This window comes from Erithacus rubecula (assembly GCF_903797595.1).
Source record: "Erithacus rubecula genome assembly, chromosome: 4".
Lineage (NCBI taxonomy): Eukaryota > Metazoa > Chordata > Aves > Passeriformes > Muscicapidae > Erithacus > Erithacus rubecula.
The window spans coordinates 26,156,015-26,177,392 of record NC_136686.1 but is presented as its reverse complement, the minus strand read 5'-3'; the positions used below and the strand labels follow the sequence as shown (position 1 = coordinate 26,177,392).

Below are 21,378 nucleotides of genomic sequence, written 5' to 3'. Positions count from 1 at the left end.
AGGTCTCCTCAACAGTTGTACTCATCTACACTTTGCTCTTCAAAACCCACACAAGTCAAGGAAAAAAAAAAAATATGTCTATAGCTGATTTTGAAAACTTTTGAAAAAACAGCTTCAGGAAATGAATGACAATATACATGGGATAAGTAATAAAAAAAGTTCAATCCTTCATGTGATGGCCATTATACTCTATATGCAGAGCTAATTATTGTATTGTACATTCTTCTAGTTTCTAGTACAAGACAGGAGAATGATGTTATAAATAATTTTCAGAAATTATTTCTGATTATTAAATTTGTCTTATCTTTATAATAAGAAGCATTAAAATTCTAACTTTATTACTCTGAGGAATAATCAGTTCTACAATATTCATTGATAATACTTAACCTTTTAGAAACTGAAAATTACAGCTGGAAGTTGTGTTTGAGGTTTAGACTTGGGCAAATTATCCCTTCAGTGGCAAGCCTAGTGTTCCCCAAATGCTCTTACAAATTATATTTCCAGGTCATCACACAAAGCATGACTGCATAGCTTTTGCACCCTGTTGTCTGCCACTTATTAGAGGTACCAGCCCACTGATATAAAAAGGCTGACAACCAGAACATACTAATGCCACTTTGAATATAAGTAATTAAATCCTTGGGTTTGATTTTGGTTTTTTGGGTTGTTTTTGTTTTTTTTCATATGTGAAGAATGCTATAGATGTTGCTAGACTGTAGGAAGTTATGATCCTGAAAAGGCAGAGTTTGGGAAAGAATATTTTAGTTGCTGACATCAGTCATGTTCACTGAAGACAGAAACTGTCCAAAGACAAACAATATACAAAGTACACAGTATCACATCCTTATATATTTGGAACTCTGGTACTGCTTCTGGAGGCAATGAGGGTTTTGGAACTGTTGAAGTAAGAACAACGTCCATGCCTAAATGAGGAAAAGTTGTTTTAGTAACATGAAGAATCTTAATCTGTATCAAATATTTGTGCCCTGAATATCAGTAAGGTAAACAGGATGGGATGTGATTTTTGGCTGTTGTCAGTTCATGAAACTTTTACTAATTCGTCCCAGGCCGTGCAATTCTGCTTTTTAAAACTCTTGAATTCTGGATTAATTAAAACTCTAGTAAATTTATATTGCATTCAATTTTAGTTAAAATCTGATCCAAATATTTTGTTATTTTTTTAATCTTACCATATTTTCCTTTACATATAAATGCATATATTCAAAGAATGGGTTGAAAGAGGAGTTTTGCTACACCTAGGATTTTGACAGATAAATCTACATTTTTGTGAGTGAAAACACACTTTTGATGAGCAGTAGGTATCACAGAATCACAGAACAGTTGAATTTGGACATCAACTCTTGAGACCATCTAGGCCACACCCCTGCTTAGGGGATTGCTTGGGGCTGTGTCCAGACAGCTTTGGAGTATCTGCAGGATGGGATCTCCACAGGTGTGGTGGGCAGAGCATCTTATCTCTGGGAATCATATCTCTGCAATGCCATGCTTGGGATTAATGAGTAGCTTTAAAAATAAATTTGTATAGGTATATATCTTTCCTTTGAGAAGAATATCATGCTCTGTACCATTGTTCTGGTGAAACACTGGAAATACTTACAGAGATCTTTCCCAGAAGAGTTCAAATATTGCTTCAGGAATACTAGTTAAAACCTTTACTGGTAAAAAGACAATATTACCCAGAGAAGTCCACTTCTGATACATGTCCATACAGAGACTTTATTAGTGTCTAGAAATTTTTCCCTACAAACTATTCATTTAGCATTTCACATTCTGTTTAAAAAAAAAAAAAAAAAAAAAAAAAAAAAAGGCTAGTTAGGAAAGAACATTTTTAATTTTGTGGTAAATCAGAATAACTATAAAAATTTTGTTTTATTCCAAGTCACAGTATGAAAGGAAAACTGGGTAAAGCAAGTGTTATTTAACACTAAATAATTTCATTTCCATGACTTCATCAGACTTACATATCAGCTATTCAGAAAATAGTCCCAAAGAGAGTCTTTAATTTAAACTGTCTGATGTTCTTTTGGCAGTTGTAGTGAAACCAAGAGATTTGTTCTCCAGAAAACTTGGACATAGTTTCAGTTCAAAGAAAAGGGGGGAGGTGGATTGGTAGTTTGGGGTTTTTTTAAGGTGGACTTTACTGCAATTTACTCAGTTACTGTCAAACGAACTGTATTTTTTTCTGGAAATTATTATAATTAACTGTCATACTTCTTTCAAAAAACCTAATACCTTTTAAAAGCAGGAAAGGTTCTCTGTCCACAAAAGCTAGCACCCAGTGAAAATAATAAATACCATATCTCTTTCCAAAAGAATTTTTATTCACACAGTTCAGTGGAATATAACATGTTAGAAACTATTTTCCCCAAACTAAATCCTTTGCTTCAAGCTATACTTCAGACATTTTCTCAGAAAAGGCATAATGGAAATGTGAATAAATAAATGTTGATTCAACTTAGCAAATAAAACTCTCTTTGACTGGCTGGAGACAGAAACACATTCAAATAAGTCTTCATAAGCTGCTTCAGGAAATTAGTTCTAGAAATGGTGTTTACTGAAAGAAAAATGCTGCTAAGAAAGGCACTGTTCCTTATTTAAAGTTTCTTTTAAAATTAATTGTTCTTTTCACTGTCACTAGGTCTGGAAAAGGTGCCAAGAGACCTTCCACCAGACACAACCCTGTTGGACTTACAGAACAACAAAATCACTGAAATTAAAGAAGGTGATTTCAAGAACCTGAAGAATCTTCATGTAAGTGTATAAACGAGCTGGTATTTACTAACAAAAATGGGGGAAAAAAGTGGTTTTGGCCTGGTGATGCATTTTTTAAGGAAAACTAATTAAATATTTTGTGAAATTCCTCCACCACCCTAGCCTATTTATTTCCGTTTTTATTCCCATTTCTCTCCTGCAAGCTTTCTTGTGGAACTACCGAAGTTCCTCAGCTCTTTTCAGCTCTGAAGACCTGTCTCCTGTCCATTTAGTCCCCTGATCTCCATCATAACTTCACTCACATACTTATTTACCTTCTCAGTCTCTTTGGCTCAGTTCCTTGGTTATTTCCATCTCAACCCTGCCACCTCACTCACTTAGTGTACTCCTGCCCCTCCTACATCTGAGCTCACAGAGATTTTTATGTGCCACGTTTGTCAGTAGTTTCTGTACTAATTTTAATTCAAGAATCTTTCCAAATTACTCTTCTGCCCCCTGCACTACAATGAAATTGTGTTTTTGCAATATCTTTCTCCTAGCAAAGCTCCTCATCCTTCTTAACCTGCCAGTCTCTTCTTGACACTTTTGTCTGGTTTCCTCTTTGCTGGAATATTTTCCTTCCTGGTTTCTGAGACTATTTTTTTTCTGGTTCACCTCTTCTTTTCCAAGTTTCCATCAGACAGCTACCTTCCTCTGTTTCTAAATTTTTTTTGCTTTGTCTGAGGTTCTTCTACCCATCTATAGTTTTCATCAACATTTTAAAATGCATACCCCATTCTTTTACCTAAATTTTGTTAAAATATTTTTCTTTGCAAAGCAGAAAAAGGATATTCTCTGTCCTTAAAAGTAATATCCTAATTCAGGCATATGTCTGGAAATATTAGTTTTCTAGCCTTTCAACAATCCATTTTATTCTCTATATTCCTCCATTTGATAATTTATTATTATAAACAATATTTTATTTGGCTTTTCTTATCAGGCTCTTTACAGTCTGTTTCTATTCTATTCTATTCTATTCTATTCTATTCTATTCTATTCTATTCTATTCTATTCTATTCTATTCTATTATCTTTCACAATTTAGAAAGCAACACCCACTTTTTATCCATTACTGGTGCCAGTATCATCACCCAAAGAATCACAGTTTCAAATAATAATCTGCAATCAACCACTCATACTTGGAAAAAACCTATAAAATTTTGCTTCTATTAATTTCTTCCAAAGTCCATCTTAAATATTTGTTACAATGCAACATCAAGAAGATAATTTTTTAAAAAATATGAATGCCAGACTGTACACCGTAAAGGGATCTGCATGAGTGAATCATGATGAGGTTCGTGTCATCTAATTTTAGCAGATGTCTATAGTGGATGTAGTTCCATAGATGACCTCTAAAGTCAACAAAACATGTTCTTCTACATCACATTTTAGTGGTCTAGTTTAAGAATGAGATAACTTGTTCCCCAGATTTTTTTTTCCCCAATTCCCTTCTTTGGCTACAGGACAGATTTGACACTGTAATTTCTGCCCATTTGTTTTGGTTTCCTTCTACCTTGGAAAGAAGTCTTGTGTTTTCAGTAAAGATGATCTACAAGGTGATAAAAAGAGACAAAATTCTTATCACTGAATAATCTTTTGGGAAATGAGTCTGCCTTACATGAGTCAGAGCATGCTATTGCAGATGAAAATCACTGCTCCCAGTGACTTCTACCCACTTGGCACTTGGTTCAGGTCTCAGTTACACATCCTGCTGTGAGTGATGCTGTTGTGAATTATTCTATCTCATTGCAGTTAACTCTAAGGGGTTTTCTTTGTTTTGCTTTGTTCTGTTTTTTCTTTTTTCTTTTTCTTTTTTTACAAAAGATACAATTTAATAATGAATTAAATAAGTAACTCCTCAGGGAAGAAATTATTTGTTTGGCTTGCTCACAAAAGTACACAGTACATGCTTAGGGACCACTGGAAATAATATATTAGCATAAATTTTAACAAATAACCTTCAAAAGTTCAATTTTCCTGGATTTACTCAAGAGCAAATAATGATTCTCTCAAGGTCTCCTTCCAACCCAAACCATCCTACGATTCTGTGATCTTCTCCCCAAAATAATAATTTAGTCATACAGTATATTTATGTAACTAGGCACCATCTTTGCTCTCAGCAGGAGCATTCCTGTGTAATATCTGGGAATTATTCCCATTCCCCAACTTTCAATTAAATATTTTTCAGAGGGAATATTGTTTTCAGAAAGTAAAACTCAAAAGTATGTTGTTGACAGAGCTCTATTATGACATTTATTTTAAAGATGTATGAGTGTGTGAGATACATATATAAGATGTATGTACTTTTTAATCTTATTTCCTGAGAAACATGGCTTGGGTTAATATCACACTTTACAGTGTGATGTTCAAATATTTCTTAGACATTACTAAACTTTCTTGTACTTTATTAAAATAAGATTTTAAAAATTAACAGTATTATTGCTCCAAAAATCTAAAAGGAAAAACTAGAGTTAACCTTTTGCATGAAATGATCCCTTAAGGAAAAATTCTTTAAACCTCAGTTTTCACAGGTCTTGAAAAAATAAGCAGTTTACACAGTTTGTTACTTTTGAATAATCCATTAAAATACCTTCTTAATACTTATAGCTGTCACCAACCACAAGTACATCAGTTTTAGAAGAGATTTTCATTAACAAATTGGGCCAAACCTAAGGCTGGTACTAAACCCTAGAATAAGTAGTGAGGAAATAAAGGATCTGACTATAACTTGTTCATGGCTTCTCTTCTAGTACACATGTAGCTGCTTATACTACACAGCACTGGAGTACACAACACTGGAGATGAAAGAGAAATTAGAACCTACCAAAATATTCTTTGTATTGAAAATTTTCCTAAGTAGGTTTCCCAAGAGCAGATGAAATTTGCAGCTGTGGAAATAAGGCAAGGACTTAAAAGAGGATGCAACTAAAGGAATATTTATCTGCAAATAATAGATTTCTGCCAAGAAGCATCAGAGTCAACAGTTGTAGTACACTCAATATTTTTATGTTTTTTAATTATCTAGGAAAAAATTGGTTAAACTATTAATATTGTGCTATAAAAACACAGTGAGGCTTCCCTCTATTTGAAAATGAAATATTTTTGTTTGTGTGGTTTTGATTTTGTTTTTCAGACCAGGACTTGAGAATAGGGGAAAACTTGAAGACTTTTTTAAGAGCTGAGGACTGAGTTTCATGTTTTCAGAAAACGGTCTTTTTATTATATAAAAAACTTGCTTATGACTTAGACCTGTGGCAAAAAAGTCAGACAGGAAAGCTATTGGAAAAGCCAGGAAAAAAGTCTCTATTTCTATGAAACTGTCAGAATTTTCCAGACAGACCGACATTTCTGGATGGGGTTCAGTACTTTGACCCCTTGGACACAATAAGGAATCCAAAATTCTCCATGAGTAAGCCCTCATGCAAAGCAAAGGAGGAGCCTGCACAAACAGCACATGGAGTTGCAGGCTGTGTGGCAAAGCCAAAGCAAACCAGCAGAATGCCTGGCACCTGGAAAAAAAGGTGAAAGAAACTGCTCTGTGTTTGATCACTGTAAGAGCAGCACAAACAACAGAATAGTGACTGCATGCTTTTCCAACAAGGATTTTTCAATTGGCACAGTGCTAGTATAGTGAAAAAGATGAATGCACTATTGGCCTGAAATCAAATGGAGCATTACTTAATTGAAGCTAGCAGAACTGTTCAAAGTCATGGCTGTACATACAACAATGCTCAACTTTGCTTAAACTGAAGGAGAAGACCTGACAGACAAAAGATTTTAACTTGGAAATTGAAGTAAGGACCATATCCACACTAGAGGGTTATCAACACTATTGTGCAGGCAGAGAAACTGAAACCCTCTTTGTAACAATAGGAAGTAGCAAAATATCATATGGCAAGAGAAAATTTCATGCCATCCTTTTCTAAAAATATGAAACAACAGACAAAAAAACCCCTCAAAACACCAAAACCAAACAAAACAAACCTGAAGAAAAGTCCAAGAAGATGTTTCTTTACAGAAAACCCCCTGAGAGATCAAAAAATATTAATTAAATAATCCACTCTTCTGATGACTCATTACAGCTTCAGTTCCCTTTTCCCATACATAAAAAGAAGTTAAGTAAATATTTAACTCTCTTAAAATCACAGAATGAAGAATGAGTTCTCTCCATCATACTGTGAAAAAACAGACACATATCTCTGTCCAAGTTTTACCTCTGAATCCACTTCCTGGTATCATCAGTGCCAGGACTGAGGTGCAGCTTTAGGTTTCTAATAAATTTTCAGAGGGGGGAACAAAAGGTTAATCTTTCTGAAATACAACACTCCCTTAGAGAATTTTCATTTCCTCACACTCACCTTTGCATTGTGCTTAAGAAACAATGGGATTTTCCACTGAAACAAGTATAAAAGAGACCACATGAACAGAAAGCATTTTTCTTGTACAATGGGTAAGGATTTTTCATGTGAGGAGAAAAACTGAACAAAATATTTTGAGGTCCTTAAAGTTTTTGAGAGAGTCAGCATACTAGGCTAATGAAGAAAAAGGAAATTTTTGTAGAATATAAAATACAAAATTATCAGATAAATTGTAATAAATTTAATGCATGACCAAAATTTCTTGTCATAGGAGACAAAAACAGGGATGAAAGAAAAAGGGAAAATGCATAACCTCTTGTTTCCTCCTCATCTGTGCAAGTCATGTTGCATTAGATGTACCAGTGAGAGCTCAAGGGCCAGGCAAACTAAGTCTGCAGCAGGTTCCTTTGCTTTGTAAGATAATTCAGCAAGTACTGTATATGTGATCAAACTGTTTTCTGCAGGCTTCTTTTGTTTGTACTGACAGTACAAACATCTCCTTCCTTCTTGGCATCTCCTTCTTTCACGGTTCATTCATCTCTTCTCTATTGCTTCCATGTCATCCCTTTTTTCCCTCTTTGCTATGTCCTATTGACTCTAGGTTTGGATGATTAGAAAAGAATGTCAGGTTCTGGTTTTTGGAGGGGTTTATTTGTTGTTTGTTTCATTTTGTTCTTTACTTGTTTGGATTTTTAGTTTTTCCATAAATGCACATACATCCTTATAAATTTGGAAGAAAACCTTGACTCTGTGTCCAAGTTATAAGCATGAGTTGACTGAAAATGTAAGATAAACAAAAGGGATGAATTTTATTATTATTTTTATTGGGATGCCTGGCTCCTGAGGTTAAAGTTCTTAGGATATAACTGTTCCTAGCAGAACTGTAATAAAAAGCAGGTAATAATGCAATACATAACTCAGGAAATTAAAGAAATTCCATTGGGTCAGAGATTGACTTTTTAGTTTAAACCCTGAAGGATGCATGCATCAGTAAAGAATTGATGTTAGATAAGAGTACCATCCCCAGCTGGCTAAACAGGTGTATCACTGTGTAATATGGCTGATGAAAGTTTGCTGGTAGTTTTCCATTTTAACTCTGGTTTTGGCAAGGCTCTCACTCCAAACTACACTAAATTAGGATGAATGGAGATTGAAACCCCTCAAAACAGTCTCCTGAGATTCTCATATGATGAAATTACACCAGAAAAATTAATTCCCTGCTTCCCACCCCTAGACAGGGCAAAATTTGGAAGTTTTAGTAACTGCAAGAAGAACAACTCAATGCTAATTCCAACCTAGCTGCCACACGCTGCCTCTGCAGTTTGTCAGGATGCATTTCAACAAAAGTCTGCCAACAAGGGTTCCAAATTTTTTCCTGAATTGTGAATCCTCCTTTTTGTGTTGGGAATAAATATTTGAGGTAGAAACCAGGTCAGAGGGAGCTAAATGGCCAGACTCCCACTGACTTCAACATAGCCAGCATCTATTCCTGTCATACAGTGGTTCTTATTTTTTCTCCTGACTACAGAAATACCAGAGTTGTTTCACTAAAAAAAGAGTCATCTTTGGAGTAAAACTTATTTTTTTTTCCTGTCTGAATGACACTTAAACTGCTGGTCATGTTAAGGTGTTGCAGTATCATAACTAAGTCAATGTTTATTAATCACTTTACACGCTATATCATGACGAAGGAAAAAAGCTTTATCTCCAGAAAATGAGGGTGGAAGTTGAATTTTCTCCTATCTGTGGGAATTGCTATGAAACTTCTAAGACTAGCAATCTGATGTCTTAATACTTACGGGATGACCCTTATTTTACTCTCCAAGTACTTCTTGCCCTGTACAAAAATTTCATATCTCCTTTAGCACTCTGTCCCATCATGCCATCTGGGCTTTATTCTGGATATCTGGTCCATGTGACCTCTTTTTTCCTAAGATCCATTCCTCTGTAACACTGCCTGCAGATGTTTTCCCTAGGTTTTTGTCCCCTAGTTCCTGTTTTCATTGACCTCTAAATCCCCTGAGTTTTTAATTTCATTTTATTTTGGTTTGGTTTAGCTTTTGTTACATGCAAACCATACGGGACACATTCTGAGGAAAGTAAACAGCATTGCTGCAAGGTTAATAACTTAGTTCTTTAAGTATGGGATATAAAAGAGGTATTGTGAAGTGGGAAAGGAATCCAGGGTTATGGCTTGCCAGGTGCTATACCGATGTGTTATACTCATCATTTGCTGTTGCTCTGGGAAACAGTGAAACATCTCTTACAAATGTAGTGTGGGTTTGTTTTTCCTTCTTTACAGCTGCACAATGGCAAAATAATGCAGGTTTAAAATACTGGGAGCAGGGACTTGCAGAGAGGGGTCTAAGTGGGAAATAATATTCTGGTACAGAAAAAGGTGTAAACTCTGACTTTCCCACTTTTTGCCACCAAATACCTGTTCCCACTGTGAACTTAGTGTTTTTGCACATACCTTTGATAAAGCACCATCTTTTCTAAGTGAGAGACTCCTTGAGTGTTTGAATAAAGCAACAATTCCATGTGTTTCTCCAAGATAACATTAACATATCCAGGAGAAAGCATTGGGAAAGCATAACAGATTAACCCTAGGTTACCCAGATAACTTCTGGTTTTGGTCAGGGGTATCAGTTCCTCTCTGAAGAGATATAACAACCAACTACTCAGAGAATATTTACAGTGCCTAGCTGAATGTGTGCCTACTTATTTCCATCAAAAAATATTTCACACTAAAGCATCAGCTGTGAGTAACACTGCCCAGAATTTTTTATTTAAAAGTAACTAAGTTAAAATAAATTTTAAAAAGGTAGGCTTTTAGCCGAAACAAATGTTTAAGCAGTACAATGCAAGATGCAGGATAAAAATGTCAAATACTCATAACATGAACCCAAACTCATTGAGTTTTGACTTAGAGAGTTAGGAAAAATACATTGACAAATACGTAAAAAATAAAGAACAATGTAATTAGCAGTAGCACATTCAACTGTTGAAATAAAAATTATGTAAGAGGCTAATCACCATAATTTCAACTATACCACATTTAAATAACTGGATTGTTTGCCATGCCCAAATACTCTACAGGTAGCTGAATTTCACCATGTGCAGAATCTACATCTATACCACAGATCTGGCAACCATGAATCAGAAAACCACTCCCAATGTATATCCATGTGTTCCAGGCCCAATAAAAGAGAACTGGGACATGGCTTCCACTGACCCACATATCTATTTTGGTATAGGCTTATTGCCAGGGAAATATTCTGCTGAATTGTGGGTGACCTCTTCTACCTCCTCTTGCATATGAGTTATTTCTAGCTACCATACAAAATTAAAAGCAGATATGTTCATCTTCATATGCACTCAGTGAAACCATGGACTGTACACACTGCTGGTTTGCTCAGGGTGATCTTCAAGAGGAGTCCATTAGGGGAAAAACACATCACCATTTTCTTTCACTTCTCTTTCAAGTTTCCATGATGGAGATGTGCTGTCACAGAGGCTGATAGTCTTGCCATTGTTTTAATGCTAGCTGATTATGGAATAAATCAGACAATCCATTTTCCTCCAAGAAACAGACTAAAGTGTAATTCTGAAAATATTGCAAGTGTATGAAAATGCTCTGAGTATTCACTATGGTATTTACAGCAATTATTGTCTTCCGTTTCTGAAACTAGTATAATGGAGAAGGTGAAAAAGGTGCCTTAGTAATAAATATAAGTAGAGATCAAAATGTCCCATTCTACCTAATCTACTGCACAAACATGCAGCACTGTAAATTTGATGAGTAGATAGAAAACTGATGCAATGATAAGAGTCATTCAAGTATCTATTAGATATGAAATACTCTCCATTACTGTGTTATGTCCTGACAATAATGAGACCTTCTCCCTTTTGTGACACAGTTGATTAATCCATGAAATTTAGAATTAATGTCAAATTTCAGAGGCATGCAGAGAACAGCTATTACAGATAACAGTGCTTTCTCCCTTGGCTGCATAGAGAGATGATCTCAGAGTTACCATGAGTCTAGATACCACAGTTGTGAGAACTGGATTAGGCACTGACAGGGAAGGCAAAGTAAGTGTGGTTCATGATCCCAGCTGCAGGTCTTGGAGCATAATACTTAAGATTTTTCTCCTTCCATACAAAGTTTTGCTTACCAAAAAGATAGCTCATACCTCTGGGGGGGGGGGGGGGGGGGGGGGAAATGCTATTCATCAGAAATCTAGTTTTTATAAGTCTAAGAGGAACAAAGCAAAGTTATTCATGTTTTTATTAAGCTGGGCTGTGCCTTCACTCTATTGAGTAATAGAATTTCCTGTTCAGGAGAAACTGGTTAGAAAGGCTGTGTGATGATGGATAAGATATAATAGTATCCCTAGGATAAACAAAATCAGGAAAAAACCACAACAAAAATTATGTAATTTTTTGTGACTGTGCTGTCCTTCACAGTTTTCAAATGGAATGATTGTATTTATTCTTGAACATAAACTATGGATTCTATCAGAAGCTGCATTGAAATCTCAGCAATGAAGTAACACTTGTGTTTGTTCTATAGGACTTATCTTTCACTGTTTCAGAAGCTTATAATCTTTTTTTTTTAGTACTGCATTGGATTTTCTTCAGCTCACCAAACTTGCCATCAGAAGACCTCAAAAGGCATGAGACAATAATAACAGCAACAACAACAACAATAATAAATAATAATAAACAATAATAATTACAATGATAATAATAATTTTAAAATGTTTCACCACAAATAATTTTCCATGTGATATCTGAGATCTCCTTGATTGTTATTCCCCAGGCATTGATCCTTGTCAACAACAAAATCAGCAAAATTAGCCCATTAGCTTTTGCTCCTCTGAAGAAACTGGAAAGACTTTACCTGTCCAAGAACAACCTGAAGGAGCTCCCAGAAAACATGCCGAAGTCTCTCCAGGAGATCCGGGCTCATGAGAATGAGATCTCCAAGCTGAGGAAAGCAGTCTTTAATGGACTCAATCAAGTGATTGTCTTAGGTATGAGCATGTTAAATTATAAAAGACACAACTGAGTGTTTTTTCAAGATGTTTTGTTTGGTTTGATCAGTGATTATATGTAGAAAGCCAACAGATGCCCCAATAAATTGTGCCTCCAAATTAGCTTTGTCCTGAAGAATAGAGGTACCTACACTGCAGCACAGTTCACAACCCTGTTTTGTTGGCAGAACTAGGCACCAATCCAATCAAGAGCTCAGGCATTGAAAATGGAGCTTTCCAGGGGATGAAGAGGCTCTCCTACATCCGTATCGCAGACACCAACATCACAAGCATCCCAAAGGGTAAGAAATTCAATTAGGATTCCAGAGATTGGCATGGGTATATTGTGATAACTTCTACCCAGTTGGGGAAAAAAGATATTGTGGAAGCTTTTTGAGTCTGTCCTTAAAGTATCTATTTTTAGACCAGATGACTTTTTTTTTTTTTTTTTTTTAGTTTGGAAAATTTTGGCTTTTGGTTACAACAAACTTCATGAGAGGTGTACTGTAAAATGCCATTTTATGTTATTTTGTGTTTCTTGTCTCGGAGCTGAAATATAAAATGGAAGAACATTTTCAGCCTCCAAGCCTGGTTATTGAGCTTAATTAACATTACACTATTGTAAACTCATGTAGAATTAACTGAAGTTGTACAAGCATAAAATTAGCCCTCCACAAGTCTGTGGGTTTGAATCCAAAAACATTGTCCCTATAACAAAACAGAAATCTTTTCTATTTTTCAAAGTACTTAATTGCAAATTCCTACAAAATGAGAACTCTTTCATTGTAATTTGTTAAAAACAAAACAAACAAACAAGAATGATTCCAATTCAGAGGAAATTATATTCAATTTATTCATACTTCAGCCAACAGATTGTTTTGAAATGGCTGAAAACTTTCTGAAAGATAATACTGGTTGGATTTTTTTCTTTCCATTTTTCCTGTTTTGTATTTTCTTTTGAGGGACCTCAGATACGTAAAATATGTTTCCTCTTTTTCTTTCCTGATAAACAAAATTTGTGAAGTAATATGCACTCTAATTAAAATAACATGGAAATTATTCTGACTCATATTTACAGTTGCATTTTCTGCTGCAGTTTCTTGTTAAATATCTAGATGCCACATGTTTGCACATTTATGTATCTGGATAGTCTGGCTAAAATAAGAGTTCTTTATATGTCCCATTTGCATAATCATGAAGGCTAGAAGTAATAAATGAGAAGAATTTAATTTAGGTATTTTTCAAGACTTAACTGTTTAACAATGACTCTAGGAGCTTGGTCTTATTTCATGCTAAATAAATTCTCACTAGCTGTTTTCAGTTTCCCTTATGGTGAAAGTTCTTTATGTCATTTAGCAAGTCGTTGACGGGCATGCTTAGAAAAATGCTTCTGCCAACTGTAAAAGAGCCTTGATATAGTGCAAGTATTTTTAAAAAATACAAGAATCCAGTTTAATCAAAAGTAATTTAGTGGTGTTCTCTCTTTCAGGCCTTCCTCCATCCCTTACTGAACTTCACCTTGATGGCAACAAAATCAGCAAAATTGATGCTGAAAGCCTCTCTGGACTCACCAACTTGGCAAAGTAAGAACTAATTTCTTCTTTTTGCATAAAATATTAGTAGAAATTGCGATCACCACACACACAATTATAAAACATCAGTCCAGGCTTCATGAGCATTAGAATCATTGAAATAATCATAACTTAGCAGGAAAGGATTCTAAGGATTTGTGTACTGATTGAAGAAAACAAACACTTCCTTTATTTTCTTGACAAAACTTTTCATCTGTTTTCAATTATGAGTGCTATATGCTCAGAACTTTGCTTTGATTTACAACAAACCAAAACAAACTCAAGAAAACAAAAACCCAAACAAACAAACAAACAAGAACAATTACACTTTTATATCATGCTTCTTTCATTGCACATCCATCTTTGGTTTATACAATTTTCTTGGAACACAGCAATGCTCATGCAGTTTGCCTGGAAACTGAGGAAAAAAGTACACGGGAACCAAAACTTCTTTCAACAGTGGTTCCTTTGTTTCTCAAGGAAGACAAGTCTACAATGAGTCCAGGAACATGATTAAAAAAAGAAAATCATAAAATCTAATTGAAAAAATGTTGTTGTCAGAGTGACTGTTGTTGAGTAAATTTCTCTAACTATAGGAAAATAAAAGGACAATTCCCAAAAAGCCCCTGCACAGAATGATTTGAGAATTCATTCACATCAAAAAACATATCGAAGTGCAAAATGGATTTTTACTACAAGTAAATTTTCTAATTTAATACTTTAAAAATTTACTATGAAAATAGCTTTAAAAAAGAATTATAAAGTTTTAACCAGATTACTGGATCTAATTAATGGATTTTCATCTTCTTCATTCTGCTTGTCATAATAAGGCTTGAAATCAGGGAAAGATTACTAAGTAACAGGAGGAGTTTACTGCTATTTATGGTAGCTTGGACAGCAGTTCAATGCAATGAAGAATATAGTAACCTAACACTTATTTTGAATCTGAAAATTCCAAGATATAAAGCTTAGAACAGCTTTCCAGAGCTTATAAATTAAGGCATTTCACATTACATTTTATGTTAATGTTTTATCACAGACTCAAAAAAAAAGTCTGTCCTAGATTTTATTGAAAAAATAAAAATACTATAATTATGGATTAGAGGACTATATGAAGCAGTTATTGTTTGTTACAGAGGTTAGAATAGAATATAACATTCTTCAAAAAAATTATGAAGAAAACTTCCAAAACCAAAACAAGATGATGACTACTCAGGTAGAGAGTAATTTACATTGCTGGAGGTGGAGATTGTGGGACATGTTGGCTGTCCTGCTGATGACACAGTTTTTCTGTTTTTCTCATCCACACTTGGAAAACAGCACAGACAACATCACATGGACAACATTGTTGGAAGTCTGCCTTAAGACATAAAGTTTTAAACAGCAAGTGCCAATGGACTCCTAAAAATATCTAAACTTGGGCTGCTTCTATTGTGGCTGTTCTGTATGGAAAAACAAGATATTCTGTCGACCATGATGTGGAAATATAGAGCTGCTCAGGGCAGGCTTAAGTTTTGAACCACTGTCTGCTCTGTGCTTAAGCAGGTAGCCTAAGCATAGTCAGAAAAGCTCCTTTGCAAAGGGGAGAAGTTAGGAAAAGCACAGATTGGTGAACAATGAGCACAATGCACAAAACAAGACAGATGAAGAAAGGAGGGGACTGTGGAAGAGCTCCAGCCCAGCACAAAACCCCCTAGCTTTTATTGACATGCCTAAATTTTCAGAGATATTAGGACAGGTCAGACAACCTCATTCATGCCAACTCAAGCTTGACAGTCTAATAGTTGCCCTAAAGCATGGACAAACTTTGAGAAACAGGTAATTTTTCTGACTGTGTTAAGGAATTTTAAACTACAAAATGTTTCATGCAGGAGCTTGCTGTTTGTCTATTGCTCATTCTCGTTTGAATTTTCTGCATTCTAGTAGATGTACAATATTTGTCCTTCTTGTTTGTTTTCCTTGTAAAATTAGTCTTAAATCTTTCAAAAGCCTTCATAGAATGCTTCAGTGAAAAAACAATAATCTTATGAAAGTAAACCCAACAAAGACTTTGCTGATTACATGCAGGAATGAGCTTCAGAGGACATTCACATTACACATCTGATATTTCTGATGTCTGTTTTCTAATAAAGCTTACTGAAATGGTCTGGGTCCATACAGTGAAATTTGAAACAAGCAAAAGATTTGATATCAAGAAAAATTTCTTCACTGAAAGGGTGGTCAGACACATCAACAAGCAGCCCAGAGAAGTGGTGGAATCATCATCCCTGGAAGTGTTCAAAAGGCATGTGGATGTGGCACCTGGAGACATGGTTTAGGCGTGAACGTGGTGAACATCGCATTAAAATTTGGACCTGGTGGTCTTGGAGGCCTTTTCCACCCTTATTCAGTCTATGATTCTAAGCCCATAATGATAATATTGGTGTTGAGCATACTGACATTTGTTTTAGAAACATAGTGGAAATGGTTCAGCAGGGAACAATTTTTGGAGAAAAAAGGTGGAAAAGTATTTGAGAATTTCTTCAGTTTTGAGATAGGTTTTTGATTATGCCTTTATGATGCTCAATGATTTAGAGAAGTGGGATGAGATCTACTGAAACACTGGGAAAATGTTACTTATTCACTAATAAAAAAGGAAGTAATATATCAATGTATGAAGCAAGAGTGATTTTTCCAATTCTTCCTTTTTTTCCCTATGGGAAGGGCAATGAAGACCTATTCTTTCCAAACACTCTTAATCAGCCTCTGTTTTACACAATAATATTGACTTACTTCATGTGTAAGCATAGCCCCAAGTGACTGAGAGTTTTTCATAAGACATTTAGAGGATATGTGATTGCATATAATTTCACTCCTGGGATTTAGGTCCATTTCACTACAGACTGCTATAATTTCATTTTTTCCCTAAAAGACTGTGGAAAGGGACTATTTCTCTTCAACAGACTAATATGACAGTCAGAACTGCTTTTTTTCACACTGATCTCCCAGGTTTGACACATCTGCTTGCAGACCTTAACACATAGTGAGCACATATTTAGATATGTGTCAGACAGGAATTTATATCCCTCTGACAAAATGTGGAGTTTTTTCCCCCAATCCTTTCAAAGACATTCACTACTAGTACCCATCCAAGTCCTTTGTAAGCATTCTGTAGAACTTCAGACTGAATTGCTCTGTAGGATCCTATTCCCCCAAACTTTCCTAAATCTTGGTATCTATTCAAAAGAAAGTTCATAATAATAATTAAAATTCTAAATAGGAAATGGGATACTGTGAATTGATTTCTGAGTGAAGTAGCTTCATGTTGATGGCATTCTCATTAAACTCTCCTTTAATAGTTTGAAAATATTACAATACTTAAATTAGTATAATAAGACTATTTGCATTATATATAATACTAATTAATACTAAGAAACCTCTCAGCTATAAAAATCAAACAAGGATTTTCAGTTCTGTGATTTAATTCTTGTTTCAGACTCTGACTTCTGAAACTGCTACAAGCCACAAAGAATTATAGGTTATTAGATAACTGTGAATAAGACTGAGCTCCTGTTTCCAGTACATAACATGGTTCTAACTACTCTAAGTATCTTAGAAGGATGTGGTGGAATTTTAAGCTTAACAGTTGTGGGAACATGGGTTATGTAGCTTGAATAAAAGTTTCAGACTGTGCTCCTAAAGCTACAAATATCATTTATTCAATGTTTCAGCTTTTAAAGAAAATCTGGTGCCTATGGAGGTGCACAGTACATATCTACACTAGGATTAGTCATATGGCTCATCAAAGTATGCAATATCATAAGCACAAGCTGAATGATATAATGATAATTATGATTGTTCACATCACATGTCAAGCTTATTTAATCTTTTTTTTATTTAAGCTAGTTCTAAATAGCTCACACATAATTCTGAAAATTAGCCTGTCGGTTCTTCAACGACAGTGTAGAGAAGCAATCAACCCAAGAAAGATAGTAAAGTGGTCAAGTTTAACACTTTTTTTTTTGTTTCCTCTTTTTTTGTTTTGTTTTTGTTTTTGATTTAACTTTTTCAGATTGGGTCTCAGTTTCAACAGTATTTCTTCAGTTGAGAATGGCTCTCTTAACAATGTACCTCATCTGAGAGAGCTCCACTTGAACAACAATGAACTTGTCAGAGTACCTGGTGGACTGGGTGATCACAAATATATACAGGTAAAATTTATCATACTGTGTCAGAGAGCAATAGTTGAAAGATTCCTAATGGTATTTGTGTGCTTATTCAGTCTTGAACAGAAATGTGTGCAGTATTTTTAACTTGATGCAAGTTTCATAAATGCTTGAATTATCATGGAATTGTTGAATATAATAGGAAGACTCTTACTCTGATTTTTGTGTGGAAATGGTTATGGAGGTGTACAGATCTGGAGGTCCATTTGTTGTCTCTGTGTGTCTGAGGAGGCACAAAAAATATGGGATTATTTGTGTGCTTTGGTTTCCTCTTTAGTCAAAAACAATTTCTAAGAACATTTCTCCATTTTTTTCCCATTTCTACTAAATGACATTTTGCAACCTTTGCCAATAACCATTCCTTTGTTACGTCACAAAACAGTGTCATCAGGAGGGCAAATAGACAAAATAGGCATTTCACATCACCAGTATTTTTCAGGTCTTTTTGGCTGGATATCTAGAATTATTGCCTCTTGGGAGCAATTTAAATCTCTCTTCACCCAGACTAAGATTTTACAGGAAAGAAAGCTCCCAAAGAATGAAGACTCTCAAATGTAAATTACCCCTGCATGTAGCTTGGAAAAATTCTCCACAAATGCTGAATCTGGAGCAAAATTATATTAATCAGCTACTTTAAATCATCATTAGTGGTTCTTTTGGCTGTGAGTCCTGTATAGTTGCACTCATGAGAATGAAAATATTAGAGCTGGAGAGAAAACAATTAGAATCAAATACTACATTCTCTGTTTACAGTGCATGCTCCTGAGCCACAGTGCTGTGTTAATAATTTTACATCTTTGGCTCCTCTTTTGCATACAATGCCACCAGCTGACTGTAACATTATTAGCTCACCTTGCACAGCTTGTGCACCTTCTGTAGAAATTATGTCAGCTGGGTGTATGCTATGTATTTCAAAGGGTAAACAGAGCCAAGGATTTGTTTGGAAAGAAGACATATTTGTATCATGTTGTCAAAACTCATAGGAAGAATTTAATATGGAATAATTTATCTTATTTGCCACGATATCTCGATTTCTCACTTCAGTACTTGTATGCTTTTCAGGTGGTCTATCTTCATAACAACAAAATTGCTTCCATTGGTATCAACGACTTCTGCCCTCTTGGCTACAACACCAAGAAGGCCAGTTATTCTGGAGTGAGCCTCTTCAGCAACCCCGTGCAGTACTGGGAGATCCAGCCCTCTGCTTTCCGGTGCATCCACGAACGCTCTGCAGTACAGATCGGGAATTACAAATAGAGTCCGAGATGGGGTCGGGTCCTGTTCCAGCTAACGTGTCTGTCCTTATAGGCCTGTTCAAAAACACTGCTAACAATTAACACCAAATGCCAGGAACTTCACTGTAAAGTGGAGGAGATCCATTGATTTAGGATAAATGAGATTACAGATGTACAAGAGCGAGCATACCACCAATAAGAATTGCCAACTGTGCTTTAAACTGACTTATTTCAGCCTCCTTCTTTTCCAGCATGCTTTCTGTGGCATTTTTCAGTTTGCTGAATGCTACAGGTTTTCAGAATCCACTGTATATGAAATTCGGAGTAAATATTTTTCAAGTTATGATATAAAAAAAAAAAAAAGAAAAGATAGTGATTGGGGTTATTTTTATAGCCACACACAGAGAAAAATAACAGAGGGGAAAAAAGACTCTCAAATCATCTTGAGACTTGAGAAGGTAAGAGTTGCCTCCTTTAAATTTATTTCAAGCCCTGGAGGTTTAAAAATATTCACTATAGCTCTAAAATAATTCTGAATGTATCTATTTAGCAGAGGCAAATAAAGTTGTTGCTAATGTCATTATTTTTGGAAAAATAAAATAAAATCGTATTGTACACATAGTTCTTAAAAGTTTGCCATTCTTCTAGAGCGATGCTATTCAGAATTAGCCTAACATCATCCTAATGAACAAAATATTGAGTAGTCTGCAGTAAAAAACTTGTAACCTATATCTGGAGCTCTATGAGTAAATTTCTCTAATGCAAATCCTTCTCACCTTAGTCACAAGAACAGTTTTTATGACTGTACTGTCTTGCAGAGTATGGTATAAGGGTTTAGTAATGGTTATCAATCCATGTATTTATCTAAACCAAAAAAAAAAAAACATAGCACTTTTCACTTGTTCTGCATTCTACACTTGTCAGCATCCTTTACTGTTTTTTTTTTTTTTTAAAAAAGGAATTAATTGTGAAGTAGAGATGTGCAGGCTCCTCAGTCTGACAAACTTGTGGAATTTAGACTATAGAAGCAAAACCATAAGTATAGAAATATATGAAGTGGAATAGCTGCAATTGTGGACATTGTTGGGAACATCATTTATAGATGTATCTACTTAGAGTGATTTGGAGCCCTCTGTAAATTGGAATTCTTCAACCCACACCAGCGAGTAGCAAGCACATCAAAGGTAGGCTGCACATTCCTACTGTCAATCTTCAAAGCTAAATGCATACTCAATAAAAACATCACCTGGAAAGAATCTTCTGCAGACTCTTAATACTCCAAGGTCAATCTCTCTAATTTGTAAAACTTATATGTCATTTATATTAAAGAATAATGTAATACAGGCAAACTCCAAAGTGTTTGTCTTTCTTCTTTTGTTTTGATAGAATAACATCAGTGTGCCAGAACTTAATTTAAATATTGAAACCTGAGTATCTTTGGCATGGTGATAGCTAAAGTAAGAATAAGTTGTGTAAATTGTTTTGCCTTAAGGAACTTTTTCATGCCTAAGTCTCACAGGTATTTTTTTAGGAGAAAACAAATATAGTCTTTTTATAGCTGTCATTTATTCAGCAGTAAATAATTGGAAACAATTATGACTCACTATAACCACTACACAGAAAAAGCATGTTTGCACTCTTCTGAGCTATCTTCTTCATATAGTAGCCAATGATTTCTCTGCTTTCTGTCTGTTTTTCTTTTGGATTTCACATTTTCAGAGAGTTATTTTTAAATAAAACAAACAGTATTTGATATCTTTCTGTCACAGGAGGGAAAACCCTCCAGAAAATCATCAGTTATGGTTTTTTTTCCTTTTGGTTCCAGTTTTATATCAGCTATTGTGCAGACAGAGACTTCATGGAGAAAACCAAGCACTGGCATTTCAAGCAAGAACAAAGGCATTTTCTTGGCCTTAAAAGCTCCACAGAGTTTGTATGTACATGGTTACAGAAAGAGATTCAGACACAAAAAAACCCCAAACAATTACATAAAGCATCATGGAAACATATACACACCCTTTCCATTTCTCCACCCATAGTTTTAATATCTCCCATACTAAGGATTTTCTTTCTAATTAAAACAAAATTTAAGTCCAGAAGAATTATCTGAGTCTGGTCCTCCTCTGTAATACCCATGATATGTCCCCTATCAAGCTTGCTGCTTACTGTTAAACCATAAATTATTCCCCAAAAATGCAT

At 35.1% G+C, this 21,378-nt stretch overlaps 1 protein-coding gene across 1 annotated transcript in view; it reads left to right on the top strand.

Moving 5' to 3' along the window:
• DCN (decorin) overlaps window positions 1-19,547 on the top strand; it is a 35,356-nt gene extending 15,809 nt beyond the window's left edge. The window contains exons 3-8 of the mRNA XM_079305234.1: window positions 2,660-2,772; window positions 11,955-12,168; window positions 12,357-12,470; window positions 13,658-13,751; window positions 17,791-17,929; window positions 19,007-19,547. Coding sequence (XP_079161360.1) covers window positions 2,660-2,772; window positions 11,955-12,168; window positions 12,357-12,470; window positions 13,658-13,751; window positions 17,791-17,929; window positions 19,007-19,201 — 869 coding nt within the window. The 3' untranslated portion in view covers window positions 19,202-19,547. The remainder of the gene's footprint in view (window positions 1-2,659; window positions 2,773-11,954; window positions 12,169-12,356; window positions 12,471-13,657; window positions 13,752-17,790; window positions 17,930-19,006) is intronic.
• The last annotated feature ends 1,831 nt before the right edge of the window (window positions 19,548-21,378 follow it).